This window comes from Alosa sapidissima, chromosome 15, assembly GCF_018492685.1.
Source record: "Alosa sapidissima isolate fAloSap1 chromosome 15, fAloSap1.pri, whole genome shotgun sequence".
NCBI classification, from domain to species: domain Eukaryota; kingdom Metazoa; phylum Chordata; class Actinopteri; order Clupeiformes; family Clupeidae; genus Alosa; species Alosa sapidissima.
In genome coordinates this window covers 10,492,702-10,506,622 of record NC_055971.1, presented here as the reverse complement: position 1 = coordinate 10,506,622, position 13,921 = coordinate 10,492,702, and the positions used below count along the sequence as shown (strand labels likewise).

The following is a 13,921-nucleotide window of genomic DNA, read 5'->3' as shown; positions in this document are numbered from 1 at the left end:
CCTGCCACCAGGCCTGCTCTACAAACACCCAAACCCCCTGAACTTCAATAGGAGCCCTGAACACCAACACACACCCACATTCTCACACACAAACGCAATCACACCACCTGGCTAAACTGAAAGCTGTGTGACACACCAACTGTACCCGCCTCTCTCTTTACACACACACACACACAATCATCCATCCTGCCCAAAGTCTGTCATCCTTTTCCGCTCCAACATGGAGACACACACACACATAAAAATATTGGCTGTGTACAAACACGATAAAACCTAAGACTCCACAGGCTACAGTGGCAGCTCCACTGCCTACTTGCAGGCTCACTGCTTGGCTGGGTTCAACAGGCTCACATGGCCCCCCTGTAACATGAGCCCAGCATGGAGGCTGCTTGTGTCTTACTCACACACTCACACACACACACACACAAGCAAGCAATCTCCCCTCCCATCTCCAGCCCTCCTCGCTAACTCCATACCGAGCCTCTAATCCTCCATGTGCTGTGTGTTTGGCTGTGAGGATTGGGTGTCCAATACAAAAAATGTGCATTATGTGTACTAACAAGGTGGACTACTGTATGTTTGTGTGTGTGTGTGTGTTTTGTGTGAGGTCTGGATGTCTGTGAATATGTATATAAGATTTGTGTATGTTCTTGAGTTCTCTGTGTCTTCCTGTGATTGTGTGTGTGTGTGTGTGTGTGTGTGTGTGTGTGTGTGTGTGTGTGTGTGTGTGTGTGTGTGTGTGTGTGTGTGTGTGTGTGTGTGTAAGCGGAGCTGGCCTGTGTGTGTGTGAAAGTAAGCGGAGCTGGCCTGTCTGATTAGTCCAGAGTGGAGAGGAAGGTAAACATGGCTCAGTCAGCGCCACATGCAATGCGAGTGAGGCGCACATGTCCTGACCGATACGGTAGGAGGGCCCTAGAGCGAGCGGGAGGGGGAGGGGGGAGGGGGAGCGGGAGGGTGAGGGTGAGGGCGGCAGCACTGCTGCACTCACTGACTCACTTTTGCAGCACACGAGGCCAGTCATCCCACAGCTCCAACTCCAGAGGGGAGGGCGAGGGGGAGGCGCGGGGGAGGGGCATGTTGCAAACTCGCTCCTCCTTTAACGACTGCCTGGCTCCAGGCCGGCCCTCGGCAAGATCCTCTCTCCGTCTCGTGACTGAGCTTGGGTGTGAGTCCTGCTTGGTACAGCAACCCCCACCCACCCCAACCTCTCCCACCCCTACCCTCCCCTCTACCTACAACTCTGGACTGCAGTAATTCTGACCGTGACTAACCACTCTCACGTGGCCCCTGACTCCCTAGGTAGCGTAAAGGAGCCGGGAGGGGCCGACGACCCGGAGCACTTATGTCAGTTTCTCACTTTACTCAGCCCACCGCCATTATCTACACTAATGTATGTGTCTGTCACAACCCGAGATGAGAGCTCGCCAGCTCTCTCGAGCCCAGTGCCACAGTATAGAGACAGTGTGTGTGTGTGTGTGTGTGTGTGTGTGTGTGTGTGTGTGTGTGTGTGTGTGGTGTGTGTGTGTGTGTGTGTGTGTGTGTGTGTGTGTGTGTGTGTGTGTGTGTGGTTGAAGGGGTAGGTGGGTCTCCTCTTTTCAGCCTTCACCTGCCATTTCTTTCTGGATGAACACAGGCTCTAGACAGATGGCAAATTACTGTCTGGGTCAAACAGAAAAATGGCAGGGAAAGAGGGTGCAAATGAGGCTTTCTGCTGGAAAGAGCCCTATATTTCCCACCCAGCAGCATGTCGGCTGAGAGCAGCTCATGTAAGAGACCTGTTGAGCACACGGAGACCTGGGACATAACCAATCAAAAGGCTGTGATTAGAAAGGATAAAACACCCACACACACACACACACACACACAACTGCCCTAAAAGACAGATGACAAAATTTCGACAAGTCAAAACAACCACACCCCCCTCCCCACACACACACAGACAAAGTAAAGATTGCATGTACATGTTTTTTCAATCTGTGTGTTCCTGCATGACACCAACTGGTCTCTCCCCAGTGAGCACACAGCACTCTAAACCCCACTCACTGAGGGAGAGAGGCAGAGTGAGAAAAGACAGATAGATAGATAGATAGATAGATAGATAGATAGATAGATAGAAATATAGATAGATAGACAGATAGATAGAGCGAGAGACCGTGAGTGAGTGAGCACATGGATAGACGATGTGATCTGGTCAGCTCATACACTGCATACATTTGGCCAGGGTAAAAAAAGAAGAACAGAAAAACAAATACATTTTCAATGTTTCCGTTCTGAAAAAGGACCCCTGCAGTCAGACTGAGGAAGGATGTGTTCTACAACAGGAAGATGGAGGGCCGAGCGGTGGACAGCTGACCCTGTGGCTCCCTGCAGGTCCTCTAAACGTCCACTGCAGCGAGATGGAGGGCAACGCGACAACAACAGATAGCCTAGATGTGGACAGCGGCTTATTTCTTATTTTCCTCCAGTAGAAAAAAAAGGGTCTACTTTTGTTCGCACAAAGTGGATTTCCAAATGTCAGAGCCATTATAAAAAGAATTGCTCTCACTTAAGTTGGTTTTCTAAGAATGCACACATACCCCGCCAAAAAGACATTACTTGATAAAAGAATCTATCATAATTCCATCCACAAATTCAGCCACTTGTTTATCAAATGTTATCTTTGGGTAGCAGATTCAGGTTGTCCTCCAACTTATCTACTAAGTAGGTTTGGGATTTATGTCTCTCACTAAAAGGGGAAGAGAGAGATACAGGGAGGATTGAATATATATCAGGACTGAATTTTAATATGTGAAAGGGAAGTCCAGCGCGTGGGCAGCCGGCCTCCATCTCAATCTGCATTGGTGTTTGGCGATTTCGTACGACCACGCACGTTACGTAAATATCAAGGGGACTGGTGGTGCCGCAGTGCATGGGAAAGCAGATCAGTGGGACACAGAGAGAGCGGGGGAGGGAGGACGCATGCGCACGGGATGGAGAGAGAGAGAACAAACACAAGAAGGCAGGGGGAGAGGGCTATTGAGGGAAGAGTGTGCGAGAGAGAGAGAGAGAGCGAGCAAGAAGAGGAATAAAAGAAGAACAAAAGAGATTTGGGGAAGAGAGGAATATGGAGAAGGACAAGAAAAGCCAGGGCAGTAGGGCTGAGCGGAGAGGAGAAGAGAAGTGAGGAGAGAATAGGAGGAGGCGGTGCTCACTGGGCTTAGCCTGAGTAGGGAGGGGTGTGTGTGTGTGTGTGTGTGTGTGTGTGTGTGTGTGTGTGTGTGTAGGGGGGGGTGGGGGTGGTGACGTCGTGTGGCTCCAACAGGCCATGTGCTCGGTGCTCATGCGGCCAGAGGAGCCAGAACACAGCAGCGGCAGCAGGAGGGACAGCATGCATGTGGGGGGGGGGGGGGGGGGCTTTACTCCAGAGCCACACTGACCGCGTTTCACACAGGTGAAACCTGACACACACATCGCTGATAGCATCGCCACACGTGGGAGAATATCCTTTAAACAGGCAGGCTACATCCTCACAGTGTAATTGAATACAACACACACTACAATAGAAAATAAAAGCAGCCGTCAACTTCCAAAAGGGGGAAACTGCGCAAGCGGGTGTGGTGAATGGCTGTGGCTTCTTTGCAGGACTTGACGCAAACACACAAGCACAGGAGGAGTGAAAAAAAAACACACACACATGCACATGATGTACTGAAAACAGGAACAAGAGTCACTGTTCCCATAGTTGCTTATTGGCCAAGCAGTCACCTTTCAGCAAGACAAACACAGCTGAGTTAAGTTTGGATGTGTGTGCGTGTGAGGTGGGCTTGGCCCTAACATCAAAGATGGAGCTGGCAGTTACATTAAAGACAATACATTAAAGACAAGACTCCCTGACTGATAATTCCTCTTTTTAATCTCTCACTGTGACGCTCTCTAGTCACATGGCCACACTCTGGCCTCAGGTTGGGCAAGAGCAGCTGAGAGAGGAGGAGGAGGAGGGGGAAATAAGAGAGAGAGAGAGAGAGAGAGAGAGAGAGAGATTAGAGAGACCGGAGGTGAGAGAGAGGGATGAGGGGAAAAAGAGAGGTGGTAAAAAGAGAGAAAGAGAGGGAAAGAGAGAGAAAAAAGGAGGGGGGGGGGGTACTGCAAGGGTGCACACGCATGCGATCTGAGACTCGTGGCCCTGCTCTCTCTCTGGTGTGTGTGTGTGTGTGTGTGAAAGTGTGTGTGTGTGTGTGTGGGCGCTGCCCCTGGCTGCCTCTTCAGACGGGGGGGGGCTGAGGAGGGGACACCCTGTTCTTTCTGAAACTCCTCACACAGCCTTCCTCACACCCTCTTTCTCCCTCTCTCTCTCTCCCCCTCCCTCTCCCGCTCTCTCCATCTCTTCAGGACACACCTGCACTTCAGCAACACTTGCACACGAGACGCCGTGACCTGACAGACAATAAACTAATCTGAGCTAATCGCCTACTGGAGACGGACCACGTATCAAGACACGGTCCTTCTGCCGCTCACTGTTGACACACCGGCAACAGATCCGCCATTATGCTCTCTGACAACACAGTACAGTATTATAGTTTCAGTCAACGCTAACTATTCCATAGCCTAAGAAAAAAAACAAACCATATCTAAACCTTACACTTCTATTCTGGTGCACAAACAGTTTACTGAATGTGGATGTGGACGTTTTTTTATGTGTTTTTATGTGAGGATAATGGGGGTGAGATTTCTTGTCCTCTTTAACTGCCCTGTGGCCGACAGGGGAAAATGGCCGGTTGTTTTTGACCGGCCACACGCTTTAAATACACCGTAAGCCTCGCTGAGCTGCTAAAGGGGAACACGGTGTTGCTGGGTTAGTTAGCCAACAGTGCAGCATGCACACAGAGTCACACACACATGCACTCTCTCTCACACACACACACACACATTAACCACCACGCGGCTGAAGGAGAGGGAGGCGGGACTAGCGCTGCACAACACAGCACCGCTGACACGAGTTCTGCTCTCACACGCGCGCACATGCACACACACACACACACACTAATGTGCACGCACACACATACGCACACAAACATGGGCGCGCTGCCCTACTTTCCCCCCCCTCCCCCGTCACCACGGATTGGGCGGAATCCATCAAGCACCTCTACTACACACGGCAGGATCACGACCCCCCCCCCCCCCCCCCCCCCCCTTTGGGCCCCTCACTCACACACTTTCTTTCAGTCGTTCCTTCTGTCATTCTTTCCCTGTATTAGCCTCTTAATACTTTTCATCCTGGACCCCATCTTTCTAGTTAGTGTATGTGTGTGAGTGAGTGAGTGTGTGTGTGTGTGTGGAGGGGAGAGTAGGAGCAGTACTCTATGTTCCAACAGGTGAAGCAGCACAAAGGGCAGGAAGGGGGGGGAGAGAGAGAGAGAGAGAGAGAGAGGAGAGAGAGAGAGAGAGAGAGGGAGGAGAGAGAGAGAGAGGGAGAGGGAGAGGGAGAGGGAGAGGGAGAGGGAGAGGGAGAGCGTTTCTCTCAGTGTGCACTCCACTAAATTGAGGTCATGCCCAAGCCGGGATCACAAAACTGCACCTCCGGGTTCTGAGAGGTTTGTCATGCAAAGCACCACACTTTCCAAACATGCGCATGTTCTCACAAACACAGCTAACCACAGACAAAATCAAATCTAAGAACATCCAAGTTCTGTGATGAGGTTAGGGGGGAACGAGAGAGAGAGATAGATAGAGAGAGAGAGAGAGGGATAGAGAGAGAGAGGGAGATACAGAGAGGACTAAAGATTGTGGAGAGAGACAGCCCTGCATATCTCAGCAAAAGACTGAGTCATCAAATCAGTACTTCCTCTTGTGTTCGTGTGTGTGTGTGTGTGTGTGTTCGTGTGTGTGTGTGGGCCAGGAAGAGAGCCAAGTTAAGACCCTTTTCCCCCATATTCCCACAGCCTGGACGACCCATCATTCAATCTGCCCAACAAGCCAGCGGGATTAAGAGTGTCCACTTTTCAAGGCATATTTCCCTTGATTTGGAGCGGCCAGACAGACAGATCAGGTCAGCACGTCCTTTTCATAAATTCGCTGTCTGTCTGGGCAATTATCCCCCTCCATAGAAAGGCATTTGCTACATGCCTCTGAAAGCATGCGTCCCGAAATCAAAAAATCGCATTTTCTTTCCATTTGCCCGTGCTTGCAGAAACATGCCCATTCATCACCTGAGCTGCGTACGACACAAAAGGCACCACCTCCAGATTCATCTAGCCTACTGCTCTCAGAACAGAGTCAGCTGACGGCCTTCACTTCCTCCTCTGCCTAATGCCCAACAGACGGACAAAGTCTGCCAAGGGTCAAAGTTCACCTGAGAGGCAGGGGACGGAGAAATGCATGACTCACCTGGATGTATCTGAGGGCACTTCGGAGCACGCTGAGGTTGGACGCCTTCTTCTCGTCCACGTTGGGGATGTTCTTCTTCAGGGTCTCAAAGCACTCCTTCAGGTGGGCCCGTCTGGGGGGAGGAGGGGGTGGGGGGGGTGAGTCAGGGCAGATCACTGCCCCGCAGATGCACCTCCTTGTGCTTCTGCACAATCCTAGTCAACCCTTAACCATCCCAGACTCCTACACTGAACTCTTTAGCATGCACTTCGGAGATGCACAGGAAACAAATCAAATTTGTAACCTCTTCACTGGAATGCCAACTCAATCAAAACCTGACCAGACTAGAGACTTCCTTCCCTACTGACACAGTTCAAAGTTGCTTAAGGCAAATGAGTCACAAGTTTATTGGGCTGACTGGCTGGCCCTGAGGTAGCAGTGTGTGTGTACTGTACACACACACTTTCTGTTCTGTGGCGTCTTCAGGAGGAAGAGAAATAAAGATGGAAAATAAAGAAAGGCTTGAAAGAGGGGAAATTATTCTTTCCACACACGCGCAGTGGCTGGCAATGCTATTGGACCCACCTGTTTTTCTCAAGCTTGTTATGCACCTCTCTGGTCCCTGCCCTGCAAACACAGATCAGAGGGCTTAAGGTCGCGCTCTCCACTGGCGTGGCAACAACAATAACAACAACAACAACAAAAACAACAGACCAACGAGACAGTCCAATAGACAAAACAGTCTCCACAAACATGCTAGACAATGACAAGGGTTCTTGCAACACAAGTCATCAACCCAGTAACCAATCATGATAAGGGTTCTTACAACATACGTAACTAGCCAATCAGCTGAAGCCAAAGTAAATGTAATCCATGTTTATTTGCACCAGGTGGAATCTTAGAAACAAGTATCCAAGTATCAATCTGGCTACACTTGTCAAAGTACAACTCAATCTGGGGACGTCTGAGCAGCTTTCGTAAAGTTTCATCCACACGCCCGTGATGGTACTCACCCGCCAGGCCTCTTCTTCCCGTCCCCGTGGCGACCGTCGTCTGGCGGACTGCCTCTGGACACCGGGCTGGCCTGTGCCTGTGGGGAGCCCAGCTGAGGGGGCATAGCATGCTGGGATGCAGCGACGATGGTCCCAGGGTAGGACTGCACCAGATGGGGCTGCTGCTGCTGATGTTGGTGCTTGGTGGTGGCTGACAGGGAGTGGGTCAAGGAGGTGGGCTCAGGCTCAGGCTGGGGAGAGATGAGAACGTGCTGGGGGTGGGCGTGCTGGCTGGTGGGGGGGCTGCGGGCATCTTTCCTGGGGGAGCCCTGCCGCTGCTGGTGCTGATGGTGCACGGTGTGGGGACTGCATGCTGTGTTGGGAGCCGGGGGGAAGGCGGTCTGGGGGTTGGGGGCGGAAGGCACCACGGGGATGGGGATGACCGCTATGGGCAACGAGGGAGGGGGCGGCTGGGGTGGGAGTGGAGCCAGCCGGCGCTCCGAGCCACTGGGCTCCTCCACCCAGGTGACGTGGTGGTGGTGATGGTGGTGGTGGTGGTGGCTGTTGACCCGCAGGGCCTGCGCGGCCGCTGCTTCAGTCCTCTTCCTCTGCTCCGCCTCCTGCTCCTGACGGAGCCGCTCCCTCAACTCATTCTCCTCTGAAAAGAGAGAGGGGGGGAGTGTTAGGGGATAAAGCCCATGGACACATTCGGGGGAAATGGGTCATACAAGGATGAAGCCAGAGAGGGAGGATAGCCAGGAAAAAAGGGGAAATTATGACAGAGTCAGATGACTCAACCAGATTCCGTTTGGTTACTGCACCTTCAGCCACAGACACCACTGATAAAAGGGATGTTGGATTTTTGAGAAGAAAAGACCAAATCTGATTTAGCATTTTCTGGCTTGTGTGCTCCATGAACACCAATTAGATGTGGGAGGCACGGACTTCAACCCTGTGAACATACAATCAATACTTCAAAAACACTCGCCGCCACTCTGACCTAGATTTTTCGGCCAGGCTAAATAAACTGCAAGCTCATGGCTTGGAAAATACGATGTCATTTCAATGCGGTCTGCCAAGCATACTGTGGCCAAATGATAAAACCACGATAACACACGCACACACAGAACTAATGGTCTTATTCCACACTGAACCACATGTTGAGCCTGTGACCCCAGGATGGGCAGATGAGGCACAACTGAGCCTTCGCAGCAGGGCAGGAAACGTGCTATACATGCGCTACCGTGTGACCTTTGGCCTCTGGCGCGATTTGATACACATACTGTACACACACGCCCACAAAACACATCGGAGGACAGAGAGCACAGAACCTCACACCAATACGACAAACTCAAAAAGAGGCCAGGGAAATAAAAAACAGCTATTGTGAAGAGTGATTAGCTAGAAAAAGAGAGAAAACACACACACAATCCCCTATTATCTATCCCCTTGTAAGGAACAGCGTGTTCATGGTGCAGGCTAAGGTTACTTTAGCATAGCTTTCATGGAAACCTGATGCTGGTAAACTCTCGCCCACTCCCCGCCACTCTACTCCTCCTCTCTTGGGCTGCTCCCAACAGCGCCTTACGCTTCAAGCTCGGGAGCTAAGACTCTGCCCCCTGGAAGTCGGCCAATCCTTAAATAGTCAATGAATTATGCAGCTTCTGCTGATCCCAGACCAGCTCCGAGAGGGAAGACTGACCGCCCCTGACAGGAAGGAAAAAAAAAAACATGCTGGGATTTCACTAAGGGTGAAACGCACCCAGGGCTCCGGTACAGCAGCAAGCATGTGTCTCATACTGTGAGTGGTTGTGCCGTTTCTCTGTAGCAGGGCAGATAAGACGACGAGGCTGTGCCCAGACTTAACATGCCACATTTTTACAGTGTTACAAATGTGGGCTCTAAACACGACCTCAGAAAAGGAAGGAAAAAAATAACAGTTCAATTGGCAGGATCCTGTTACCACTAGAATTGTAGCGAATCAAAACAGAGTGAGCTAATCCTAAGAGGAGCGATATGTGAGAATGGCCTTGTCTTAACGCCAGGAGGGTTGGGCGGTAATCAGGGTATGAAATGAGCTGAGGTTTGATCGTGGAGAAGAGCACTCTGCTGGAAAATGCTGATATTTTTCACTAAGCAGGTTTAATCCAAGTCATGTTACGCTGTCAAAGCACTATTCCATAGAGGACTGGTAGCCTTGAAGCCGCCGTGTTGTCGCGTTCTGTAATTCCATGACTAAGCTCCTTATTTTGCCACTTACTCGGATATATATTTCTAGTGAGCGTAAAGGAGCTTTTCGGCAGTGGACAATCTCACAGAGCACAACGGGGGTGTTCTTATCTTAATGACACCTAACAAATGGGCCTTAACACAGAGCACATGGCCCCTGTGTCGTGATGGCAGTCTCCTTTGTCACGAGCCTTCACCTGGGCCTGGTCATAAACGCAACTGTTCACCACAAGATAGGGCCTGACTGGGTAAATCAGTCTGGTTACGTTTCTACTTGTGCTATTAGTATTGTGAAGCTTAAGCAGAAAGTTGTGGAACACGACGCTGTACTTTTATGCTACACATGAGTAGACTACAAGCCCATCAGTTCTTCTGAGAGCTACTAAACCGGGGGGGTGCGGGTGCACGATCAGATGGAGGATTCACCACTCCAAACCAGCACAAGTCAGCTGTTCTACCAGAGTGGGTGGTTCCCTGCTACTGGTGCACATGCGCCACCAGTCTACAGGGGTTGAGGATGGGGGGTTGTACAAGGAGGAGTGTCAGTTACTATGGAAACAGCAACGTTAGCAATTGCAAAGGCACGAATGGACTCGTTCGACCCCATCAATACTCAAGGCTGTTTTTTGCAACTCCTGGACAACACCCCCAACCCATTCCAAGACAAATGGGTGCAATTTGCAGCTGATAACATTGCAGCTCCTTCAAGACAGGACGTTGTATTGTGCTCAGAAGAGTGAGTCCGAGCACTGTACACTTATGAGAGCGATCCAGTACACCTCAAGGATGTCCAGACTACTCTCATTCATACAGGAATCAATGTGTGTCTTTAATTGTGTGCAGCTCACCACTGTGTGCTGAAATGTACAAATGTACGGAGGAAGGACTCTCGTCTACTTTGCTGCAGAGGCTTTTGGAAAGGGAAGAAAAAAAGGACAAAAAACACCAAACCCCCACACACACACACACACACACACACACTGGCCGACACCATCACACTACTGAGGCAGGTTATCCACTCCAGTGAGTCACCCACTCCAGCAATGACTAGGCAGCTTTTCTCTGCATTCTTCTCTGATACCCCAAGGATAGGGACAGACTAGAGTAGCACTCGTTTGGCTGTGAGAAAAGGACTGAAATGAATTGTGCAATGCAATGTGGGATGAACACCCCTTTCTGATTCATAGTGGCCAAGCAGATTCCCAATCGAGCATTTCCATTATAAAACATACCAGTACTACTTAATAAATTAATCCTATCTGGTGCTAAAATAATGGACCCGGGCAAGAAAGATGAGACAAGAACAGAAATCTCGATCTGATGACCTTGCGTGTTCCAGATAAATAAGTAAGTAAATGAGTGGCACCCCATCTGCCGACCATAGAACAGGAGCAAGAGTGCAGTACTTCATTATGGCTTGCTCACGGCTGTCCAATGAGGATGTGAGAGGTAGCACTCACACCTCTGGTCCTTCCGGTCACAGGCAGGCAGGCGGGCGAGCAGCGGGAGCACAGTGTCCTGACAGCTCAGCTAATGCTAATGTGGGGAAGTGACAAGCGCCTCGCTCTGCTCCGCGGCCCAATGCAGAACAGATGTCTGCTGCCAGCCCCCCTCGCAGCTCGCCGCCAGCCGAGCAGGCTACAGCAGAGAGGAGCGCAGTGATGCGGTAACCACAAGGCACACGCGCACACACTCACACACACACGCAGCTGATAAAAATCAACACTTGAAACAAAGGCTGAAATACTCACTCGTACTGGAGCTTTCCAGCTCAAACTTCTGATTTAGTTTTTAATACTTTCTTAGTTGCTCCTCTAAACAGTATAACTGCAAAACCATGTATATGACCTGCACTAACCAGCAGCAGTGGCCTGCAGTCTATAACATACAGTACAAACCATCAAAGTATGTGCTTGGGATCAGAATGAAAGTGAAAAACTAACACTGACAACAAGCCAAGGGAGGCCTGAGTTGACAGAGGTTGAAAGGAATATGGTGCAGGTAGGTGCCCAAAGTGCATGAACAACACAGCCCAACACTACAAGAAAGCTTTAGTGTTTCTTTTGACATACAGTCTGGCTGCAGTCTGGCTTTACCAATTCACGACATGTATTACTTTATTTACCATTCACAACAGAAATCATGAAGGAATGTAATACTTCCCATATTTAAGAAATTACAGTCTACCAATTAAGATATATAGACAATACATTTGCCAAATTAATAATACATTTTAAGTTACTAATGGCTTTTTACTACAAGGAAAACAACACTAGAGGACACATAGATAATTTAGCTAACATTATATAACTCGCATTTGGAGGAGGAGGAGGGTGGGGTAGTGCCCTAGATTCTCTCTCATCGTGACCTGCACCAATGAGGGAGGCAAAAAAATCCGCCGAGTAGGAATGACTAGAAAGGGGGTGGGTGATGAATGTGTGTAGACTGCACTGCCTTACAAACTAATGGTAGTTAAATTCAGTTGGGTCGATCAGATACAACAATGGGTGGCATTTTTGCAATTAAACTTCACAAAGTTGTTACATTCGTTACATTTTAACATTCAAACAGTGTGTCAAACTGTGAAATAGCGCAAGTCTGTCGTGCTGCCGTCCACATGGTGAAAGGGGGTGGGCTTTGTCCACGCGGTTTCGACTGAGGGCGGAGACAGACGGGACACGTCGTCAACAGACAACAGCTAGAATGTAGCGAACAAGAACGCGCCAGTTCGGCTTGCTGCGGTAACAACGAAATCCAAACAAAATAGTCTCTCCAATGACACCATGTTTTCGTGTGTAGTCTAATACACATGCGAAGATACATGATAAATGAGAATTATTGAAAAAACTAAGGACAACCTTAAAGGGAACTCTAATAATACTCAGTGTAATACGAGATCCCGGAGATGTCAGGTCATTATGTAAAACACTCGGACAAAGCCACCGCCCAAGGCACAGGCAGGTCTATACTGAGTAACATTACTTGTTTATGAGACGGCTATTTGACCTACAAATGAAATCAGCATAAAACTTTAATGAAGACGATTAACAAAAAGGTATGCGTAATGAGTTGCAGAAGTAATCTAACTAGAAAGCAATATTTAACACGATTACGTCAACAGCCCGGAAAGTGAAGGTTAGCCCAGCGCTTAACGTAAAACACTGAAGTGGCCAGAAATGCTCATAGTCATGCAATCCATACTATTTGTGTGGTGTATAATTATTTGCCGCATATTCCTTGTTCAAAATCCAATCGAATTTGCCCTCTTCTATCAGAAAATCGGTGTTTTTTCTGCCCATGATATATGATCCCCATTTACTACCTGATTTATGCAAATAAATGAGCGTATAGTCATCGTTGCACAGCGTGTCACATCCACATACCACACGAAAGCGTTCCACTTTCTACTGTAACGTTAGGCTTCATGAAAAACTGAAACTGCATCAGACTAGTTATGCATTTATCATTATCATTATACGGTACACATTACCCCCTCATTCTAACCTTTGCAAATCCAGGATTTCACATTAAAGACTCTACCGCTACTACTTGCTATGCTTTTTTTTCACCCCCCACAGCTTAGCATCCCCTCCTTACCACGTGTTTTCTGTTGTTGCTGGGCTTGCAATTCCAAGAACTTGGCTGCTTCTAACAATGTCTCGATGCTCATGTCTGGCACGTAACTGTTTTACTCCAGATAATAAAGAAAATGTGTGATAAAGGGGCACTTTAAACTTCCCTGCGGGATCCACCGGACGCACCAGAAACATAAAAAAAAGAAAAGAGTCGTGGCTGGATCCCCCTCGTACAAACTCTTTCCACTCGCGCAGAGGAGTTGCAACAAGATGGCGGTGACGAGCATAAGCATAAAACACAACGGGGCACACAGCAGATCGTTAAGATCCGCCCATAGTTCATAGCCACACCCACCACCGAAACCTTTTTCAAAACACGGACAAGACTATCGAAATAGCACACATATGTAGGCCAAGTTTACATCGCGGACGGAAACAAATAGAGACGAATACATTTAAACTCGACGATACACATAAAACATCTGAGCATTACTTGACAAAACTGTGCCATGTAGGCTACGTGCTCAGCGGGTGGGCGTCAGGGAGGGGCGGTTTCGATTCACTCCATGTTTTGTGGGAGGCTGGCTCATGTATCAGCATGATTATAATACACCATACCCGGCTGGCCTATCAGCATGAAGAACAACAAGGCATGGTATGAACACACATGGCTTCCCGCTCATTGTAGTTGGCAAGATTATGAGGAAGTGCAGCATGCCATTTCAGTAAATCGTCTCTTTACAATGTATAGTATGCTTAAGCTACAGTATTTCTTCATTCGAG

The 13,921-nt window shown here is 49.1% G+C and overlaps 1 protein-coding gene across 2 annotated transcripts in view; it reads right to left on the bottom strand.

Moving 5' to 3' along the window:
- The window catches only part of mnta (MAX network transcriptional repressor a), a 26,464-nt gene extending 12,815 nt beyond the window's left edge, over nucleotides 1-13,649 (bottom strand). The window contains exons 1-4 of one of the 2 annotated variants that reach the window (XM_042063919.1): nucleotides 13,161-13,649; nucleotides 7,356-7,992; nucleotides 6,928-6,969; nucleotides 6,364-6,475 (exon numbers count right to left, since the gene is read on the bottom strand). In XM_042063919.1, coding sequence (XP_041919853.1) covers nucleotides 6,364-6,475; nucleotides 6,928-6,969; nucleotides 7,356-7,992; nucleotides 13,161-13,233 — 864 coding nt within the window. In that variant the 5' untranslated portion in view covers nucleotides 13,234-13,649. The remainder of the gene's footprint in view (nucleotides 1-6,363; nucleotides 6,476-6,927; nucleotides 6,970-7,355; nucleotides 7,993-13,160) is intronic. The other variant, XM_042063920.1, reaches the window with a different exon arrangement.
- Between the last annotated feature and the right edge of the window lie 272 nt (nucleotides 13,650-13,921).